The 8,466-nt window shown below is 54.1% G+C and overlaps 1 protein-coding gene across 1 annotated transcript in view; it reads left to right on the top strand.

Moving 5' to 3' along the window:
• Positions 1-8,466, top strand: part of VOLCADRAFT_88093 (uncharacterized protein) — a gene marked incomplete at both ends in the record, with an annotated part of 31,627 nt that overhangs the window by 9,359 nt on the left and 13,802 nt on the right. The window contains 5 exons of the mRNA XM_002947772.1: positions 53-179; positions 4,500-4,504; positions 7,340-7,409; positions 7,637-7,701; positions 8,257-8,331. Coding sequence (XP_002947818.1) covers positions 53-179; positions 4,500-4,504; positions 7,340-7,409; positions 7,637-7,701; positions 8,257-8,331 — 342 coding nt within the window. The remainder of the gene's footprint in view (positions 1-52; positions 180-4,499; positions 4,505-7,339; positions 7,410-7,636; positions 7,702-8,256; positions 8,332-8,466) is intronic.

The following is an 8,466-nucleotide window of genomic DNA, read 5'->3' as shown; positions in this document are numbered from 1 at the left end:
CCCCGCCGCCGCCGTTGCTGCCGCTGCTGCTGCTGGTATGCCCGTAACGCAGTCCATCGCCTTGACTCACTCGCAGCTTCAGTCACTCAACCAGCACTTGTACGGCGTGCAGGCCGTCAGCGGGGCCGCGTTGCAGCTCGCGGCGAGTGGACCGGGGCTCATTCAGCTGTATATGTCGGGTACGAGAGCGCAAGTAGAGGGTGCACGTCACCTCGTGGCTTCAATCCTTGGCGGTGCTGTTTAGCAACTCGAATATAGTGTGTAATGATGTGTGTAGTTTATAGAGTATAGATTGCCATCGCGGTATACATTCCCATCGCGGCATGTAACCCAACAGTCACCTGGGGATGGTAGGTACCCCCAATGCAGTGCAGAGCAAGGCTGGCTCATAGCAGGGTCTCTGCACCAGGGAGGGCTGTTGACTAACATCCGTACTTTGGCGTTGTGGACTGCCACTGCTGCCTTTCGGAGTCTTGGTCAACAAGATCGCCCTGGGACGAGGCCTCTTTCGTTTTAAAAAGTTGGTTGGAGTGGTCGTTGGACGTGCATTCTTACAACCGATCTCGGATTCCTTTCAATGATGTGCTTTCCAGTTTCATTAGATGTTAGTTGGCCCAGATACATATACATCGTCTGTACATGGAATTTTGTTGTTGTTGCTGCTGTTGCTGCTGCTGTTGTTGTGCGGCGGCATGCATGTTGGCAGCAGCATACACACAGAGCAGGTGCTGCTGCTGCTACTGCTGCTGCTACTACTACTGCTCCTGTTGCTGTCCTTGCTCCTGCTGCTCCTGCTGCTGCTGCTGCTGCTGCTGCTTGCTGTGTTCCTTTTCCTTACTGGAGTTTCCTGGGGTGATCGGTTTGCGGGCCGGGGGAGGCTGCATGGGACAGCAGCAGCTGTGTATCCTTTGCGGCCCCTACCGCTGCACTGGCAGGCAATTAGATCCATTTTTTGCACGACTGCAACTTAATACGTCGGCACTTAAATAGTTTGTCATGCTCTTGGTATATCCGTATGTCAACACGTCAGCATCTCGATACGTCGTAGCACCACTAGTGTTAATCTGCGTTCGATACTGCTTAAGGACGCTTGCACGTGTGCATATGGGAGGACGTAATTTCGCATCCGGCTGCCCTTGCAATTTTAAAACAACAAAAATGATTCCGTTATGGTCGTTGCGTTGTGTGCTGCGTTTAGCGCCGACTTGTGCGTGCGTGCGTGCGTGGCGAATGTATGTATGCATGTATATATGTATGGAGCAAGGTATGGGGTTTTGGATTTTATTGTGCAATGGCGTGGGGTAGCATCTGGCAACAGTTGCTGCTGCTGTATTTCCGCGGATACTTTAAGGAGTCTTTGGTAAAAGAAAAGAAGTGCATGGGAATGGCTGGCATCACGGGAGATTGGGGTTATAAACGCGATAATGTTTTTTGTGGCGCCATCTGTATTTCCGATTGAATCCACGGATCAAATTCACATCGCATCGATCCACATCAAATTGTGGACGGTCTGCATCTGAGAGCAAAAACATATTGGCTGATGGATGGGGGGTTTTACTCGAGAGGAGGCTTGGCAGGTTTGGGTAGGCTTGATAACCGCAGCAGTTCCCACTTCTTATCCGTTGTGCGTGTCGATGTATGTATGTATGTCTGCGTGCGTGCGTGTATGTACACGTGTGTGGCTATGCGCGGCGTCCCGCTGGGAGATGTCCCGCTGGGAGATGTACAGCAGCCGCACGGAAAGTTCTCTTTGATCTTCAGCAGCTTTTCCTTACTTTCCTTACACCTTTCTGCTGCTGTTGCTGCTGCCGCTGCTGCTGTTGTTGCTGCTGCTGCTGATGATGGCTAACTACAACTGCTGCCGTATATACAAAAGTGCTGCCGAACACTCGGTTTTATGGTCTCGTGCACCTCTTGCATGCGTGTGTGTGTGGCGCGTGGACCTGTACGGCAAACAGCTCCCGAATCCCTGCTTGTTGCTGGCCGTACTCGTGCGCATGAGGCTAGCCGGATAAGCAGACCGTCACCGACGCAGTAGTAGGACTAGAGCGTGCTCGCGTAGGATCGGTGCTGTAGTGCTGATTTTCGTAGTTATTGTTGTCAGTAGTGGCTAGGGTGTGAGTGCGTGCGTAACCAAGTGCTTCTTCTGCACCCGCTCCCCATGTTTGTGGCGGAGAGGCGACGACGGCGCCATCCCCTCGGGCCGATGGACCGATGGGTGCCGTAAGGTGTTACAGGAAGGCAGGCATAATTAAACCCGTGCTGTGTGTATGTGGCGGCGAGCCCCTATGATTCGAACACCTACGAACCATTTCGCTTTTTCCCTCCATCACCAAACGGCAAAGTGCCGGTGGTTTAAGCGGCGTGTGTGCGTTTTGATCCACCTGATCATTGTTGTAGTTGAGGACGCCCGAAGCCCTGGGAGGGGCTACAGGACCGCGAAGTTACACGTCGACGAACGGACGGACGGACGGACGGACGGAAGCGCGGGAGCTGCACCTGGCCGCCAGCATGTGGGGCGACCCCTGAGCTAAACCAACCGTAGCTGCTCGGCGCGAGTCCCCTGCCTGGACCTGAAGCGACTCCATCTGCGCGGTTGCGCGCTACCCGTCTTGTTTTAAGTGTACATGCCTGAGTGCGTGCGAGCGCTGCATGCGTGCACACGCGTACAGCAACGAACTCGTACGGCAACGACGTTCAGCAATCCGTTTGCTTTGCTTGCTGCATTGAACAAAAGCATTTAATTGAATGGATGATGACGACACAAGAACGCATGGGGGCTTCTTTCTGCATCGGGCCTGTGGGGCCGCCATTAAAGTCGTGGAGGTTGGTTTGCAAATGAAAGCGTGGGATTGGCGCGGCAGTGGTGGGAGGCGGGACGCTGCTTGAAGGCAGTGGTAGGTGGCGCACGTAGCAACCTTGGAGCAGAGCATCGCGATATGTGTGTAGTGGTTGGACTCGTGGTGCGCAACCTGGTGATGGTAGTAGTAGTGGTAGTAGCAGTAGTAGCAGTAGTAGTAATAGTAGTGCAGCGAGCCCCAGACCACAAGGGAGTTTACCCCAGCGCGGTAGTAGGGGGTCCCCGCGAGCCACAACGGACTGTGCACTGCACCTGGCGTCTGCGTTGGGAAACCTGGCGGTGTACACGTTGGGCAGATAATGGTTTGCAAGGCTGCACAAACAGTGATAGCTCTATATACAGATATACATATGTGATATACTTGTGCTAGTTGATGTAGGTACGGTACCGTACGGTCAACGATGTTTATGTCGGTACGCTGTGTTGATCATGACAAGTGACATGCTCGTCGTGCTGCTATCCTTTCTTTTTGTGTGCGCGACTGTAACGGCGTCGCTTGTTTGTCTTCTTTCTAATTGGGTCCTCGTACTTCACTACTTCCTAACACTTCGTTCGGTCGGGCTGTTGGCTGAATCCGTAGACCTGGCAGTAGGGTTTTTTAGGGTTTTAGAATTTAAAGGTCTTGTTTCACACTGGGATTCTGGCTCTTCCTGTTACATTCCGTGGTGAGAAGCTGCTATTGCTGCTGCTGTTGCTGTTGCCGGGGGTTGTGCGGGCGGTAGGGCACCAGACGAGTCGAACGTCCTCTGCGTGCTGTGTGTTGCGCTGTGGCAACAAGGTGCTGCTACCTCTGTGTGTGCAATGGCGCTTCAAGTGCTGTGTGCTGCGCACTACTTAATGGACAATGTGCCATGTGCGTGTGCTGCGTGGAGAATGCTGTGTGCTGTGTGCTGCGCTGTACAGCACCGGCCCTTGGGACCCCCTGGGGGGTTTTCAGGCCCCCGGTCCCCCGGGGGGTTTTGCCGGGGTTGCCGGGTTCAAGAGAGGCGAGGATTTGGCTGGACTGCGCTGATGCGCGTCCCACCTGCCGCCCTGTCTTCTGTCCACCGTTCCCGCCTGCCTGCTTGCTGTGTGTCCTGTCCATTTCCTTCAGAACGACTGCCTGCCGGTTTGCCTGTCTGGCGGTTTGTCTGTCCGTCTATCCGTCCGTTTTGGGAGTGCAGTCCGTGGACGTCCAGGTCTGGGGTTGTGGCACGCATGGGCTGCAAAGCAGCGCGAGACACACACACACACACACACATATGGCGATGTACATATGCCACAAGCACGCGTGGGGGTCATGAACTGCTGGCCCGTCTAATCAGGACGTTTGCAGATGCTGCATACGCATATGCAGGATGTCAACGCATTGCTTGCTGCTTCTGTAGTTCAAATTAGAAGCCACTGGCAACACAGGACAGGACGTCGCGTGATGCTAAGAGATGCTAAGAGCTATATGTGTATGTGCAGGACATGCTCGTTTTAGAGACGCATACCCTTATGTACGGCATGTACGGCGAAATGTCGCGTACTGGATGTACAAGGACTAGCGCTTTCCTTGGTTGAGGGACGTTCTCCTAGCGGCCCTAGCCCATTTATTCGGTCCGGTCCTACCGTGACCGAACCTCTGCTGTCGTCCTGTCGTGCTGTCGTGCTACAGGCCAGGTATGGCAAGGTAAAGGGACGCGAGGCTGAAGGAGGCGCGGCAGATGATGACGACGAGGCTAAAGGTGTTAGCGGCCAGGGGAGGCGAGCATGTGCGCAGGGGTATTGGTGGCAGGCACAATAAACTTTTGCATTGAATGATAGGTAACAGGCGAAGAGGCTGTCGTAGGGCCTCGGCGGCAGTTGTGGGTTGCCGCACAGGCTGTGGCAACCGGCAGCTGCTGACCGGTGGTCGCAGAGCCTTGACAGGTTTCCTAGTCCTAGTCCGTCAAGTTCAAGAGAGGTTATTATCAATCATAATAACAATTGTCGAATGTCCGAATGTACTCGAAATGATCCGGTTGGTGCATTTTTGAGTGGGGACAGTGGAGGCCTTGCAAAGTGTTACAACCAGTGTTCGGTTGTACCGTTAGTTTGTTCAGTTTGCTTCAGTTAGTATTCGGCTCGTTGGTCTTTGGCTTGCGGGGACCTTCCCTTAAGGCTATAGCTGCTAGCGGATGCAGGGCGTCTTGCGGACTTTACAACGCAAAGGAGCCGTGCATGTGCAGCAGTACGGCAATCTGGGAAGATAGGTAGCAGAGCATGGCGTGTGCGCCGGATAATAATCGTACGCGCCGTACAACACACGAACGGCAACAATATGTACTGGGGAGGAAATTTGAAATGATTCCGAAAGCCGGTTTCATGCGGTGGGGTTACTTTTGGCTGTTTGCTCGACACGATGCGATGTGATGCCATACGCACTAGATGTGGATGCCAGGTGGTGGTGTGCCATGCAAGCCAGATTTTGATGAAGATATGTACGGGGGACGGCAAGGTGCGCGAGTAATAGGTGGTGATTGATCGTATTGCAAGGATGGGGGACGTGCGATGAGATGGGGGGGGGTTAGCCTGCACGTCCTGTACGGCGTGTAAACCCCTGTTGGGGACAATCGTCTTGATGACCGGACGGCTATCAGGTTGCCGCAGCAGTTTGTGGTTGACATAGCGAGCGCGAGGAATCGTCCACGCCAGTTCTAATCTTTAGTTTCTGGGCGCTCTACCGTGCGGGCCTGCCACCATTAAAGGGGATGTGTCGTTACGGTCATCAAGCGAGGGAAGCAGATGTGCAAGGAGGATAATGATGCAAGCTTGAATGAAATGAAGCCGGACAGCATGTAATTGTTAATAGGTACATACAGCAATTATGCGAGTCATGATATTAAATACTGTCCTTTAAATCTCCTGCTTGGCAGGTCATGCTGCTGGTAACGATGGTGGCGGCACTGGCAGTGGGAGGAGTGCTAGAGTGTGAGGTCGACATCGGTGTGCTTTTTAACAAGATAATAACAGTTTGTCAGTAGCACAATCGATGTCGTTTTATTGTTCAGCGCACGTAGGTTTGTTTCATCTCTCTTACTTTACTAGGACGATGGCTGTCCGACCTCGTTGTTTGTCTTTGGCGGCACATGATGGCGCATTCCTTAGCTATACTTAAACGTAGTTGCTATTATTACTTTCACTTTATCTCCTTGGTGCGAATTACATGAGCACGGTGAATTTTGTTGTAAAACAGTCCCTGGTGCTGACAGCTCTGCTAGGGTAGCGAAGTCTTGCAGGACAACTGCTTACGGACAGCAGTTGAATCTCAGGGTTTGCGAATGAGTCGCGTTCCAATGACTGTGTAAGATCGGAGGGTGCGGCACCTGACACTGAACAGCAGTTGAGGTCATGTAACACGATATAGTACGTTGGAGGCTCGGCCTTCTTGACACATTGCACGGAGTTGCACACGTTAAATTTATACAGCTTAGGGTCGTTCAGTACAATTTCAGTGGTAGCAGAGGACAGCGTGCGGGTTGAGAGCGCCGGCGGCACTGTGCCGCCTCGTGAAGTAGTGGGGTATCCTACAAGCAAATCCTAGGACGCGCGGCAGGAGCCGGCAGGCGAAAAAGAAGAAGGCTACAGTGAAGCAGGAGCGGGCAGGGATAAGAATGCCACTGAGACCCTCTTGACAGGCAAAGGCATATCTGGAAAGCAGATTCGGCATTTCCTTGTGTGTGAGCCCATGGTATTGCTGAGGCAGGAGGATTGAATCACGTATGTCGCATATAAACATAGCGGAATTTTTGCGACTGACAACTTTGCGAATCGTAAGTCGTACGCAGAAATGCACTTCGCACCCGCAATCTGTTTTGCAACCAGCCATGAAGACTGCACGCATTAGCTTAGCTACATGTACAAAATTTGCTAATGGATTATTTCTATACAAAACAGAAAGCTTGTAGTTGTAAAGTTTAAACTGGCAGGTTACTTCACATACACGGTCTGCACTACTGTTGGACATCGTAATTAATCATAAATTAGCTTCAACGATGTAGCTATTTAGGTACATGATGTGGCAAGGTTTGCGACAGCAAAGCCTTTGGAAAGGGAGTGCTCTATCCAGGTCAGCCTACCGTCCATCTTTAAGCATTTCTTCGTCTGGAAGGCGTTCTTTGCTTTGCACATAAAAGATCTCGGGAGCTCGGCAACGTGGCCCCCAGCATCTGCTCGCCCATCGGCAAGGGCTTCCGGACACAAAGTCGAGGCAGTTGCCAAGCTCCTTAAAACTCCAGGCCGATGGGCAACGTGTTAGCCCAACCGGTGAAGGTGCCTGTGGACCCGCTTGCGGACCTTCCTGGCGTCGTGCCCAAGGACACGCTAGGTAGGCTTTTGCCCTCTTACATCTTTCGCTGCCGCAGCTATCACCTTCTGCAAGCCCTGTCTTTCCCCCTCGCGGCGTTTTTCCCCTCTGACCCGAATGGCCTCTGACTGCACCTTTCTTCACGCGCCGTTCCGCTCCGTCCTTTGCAGCCAATACCGCACTGGCCGCAGCTGGCATCCTGTACTGTGACCGCGCGCCTTACTCTTCCCCCTTTCCCCGGTGACTGGCCCTGCGCTCCGCACATACGGCCATTTCCCCCCCTTTCCCCCCAGCCCACTGGACCCTGTTGTTCACGTCGATACCGCACTACCACACGCATCATCTCAGCCGCGCAAGCAACTCCTGGCCACGCCGCACACTCTCCACCCATGCCCAATCCTGCTCCTGCCCGTGCCCCTGCCACCTACCCCACCTTCCTCCTTCCCACCCTCCTCGCCCCACTCCAGGGGGTGGCCGCTTTCTGAAGACGCTGCTGTGCCTTCATGACAGCGGCGGCCTGGTGGTAGTGAAGGTGCGATCTGAGACTGGTGAACCCGCCTGCGGGCTGGCTGGCGAGTAGCGGGGTGCTCTGCTGGCTAGCTGGCTGGCCGGTTGGTTGGCTAGTCGGGTGGCAGCTCGCTTGGTGGGCTTGGCTGGGCGGCTGACTGCCTTGTTGCCAGTCAGGGTTGTGAACTGGCTGGATGGCTGACTGGGCTTGGGCTGGGACTGGGGGAGAACGGATGGGGAAGGGGGAGGGGGGAGAAGGTATGGGAAAGCTGGGGATTCGAGGATGAAGGATTGGGGGATAGATACACGGCCCTGAACATCTCCCTTTGGACGGGGAACTCAAGAGGCGATATGGGACGGGGCAGTGGGGTAGGAGATCGGCTGTAGGGGATCGGCTGTGGCGTGTATGGCGGTGGTGGTGGCGGTGGTGGCAGCATATCACCATGACGAGGGGGCGATGTTTACCTGTATGTGTATATGTATAAATACACACACGTACATATGCCGCTGCCACCGCTACAACTCGGCCGTACCTGCCCCCCCACCCAATGACGTCCGTCGTTATGCGCCCCGCCTGTAGGTCTACTTTAAGCGACCTGACACCGCCGCCGGGGGATTGGAGCCGTACAAGCAGCAGCTGACGGCCATACGGTATGTACGGAAAGTTAACGCAAAACCTGTACATTTATCGCCACTGCTGCTATGCTGCTGCTACTACCTGCTAGGCGCTACTGCTCGGGGCTGGGGGACCCCTTGCGGGGTTCGGACTATGGGAGGGCTGATGCTTAGC

Source organism: Volvox carteri (genome assembly GCF_000143455.1).
Source record: "Volvox carteri f. nagariensis unplaced genomic scaffold VOLCAscaffold_7, whole genome shotgun sequence".
NCBI classification, from domain to species: Eukaryota; Viridiplantae; Chlorophyta; class Chlorophyceae; order Chlamydomonadales; family Volvocaceae; genus Volvox; species Volvox carteri.
Note: the sequence above shows the minus strand (reverse complement) of the source record. Positions and strands in the feature narration are given on the sequence as shown.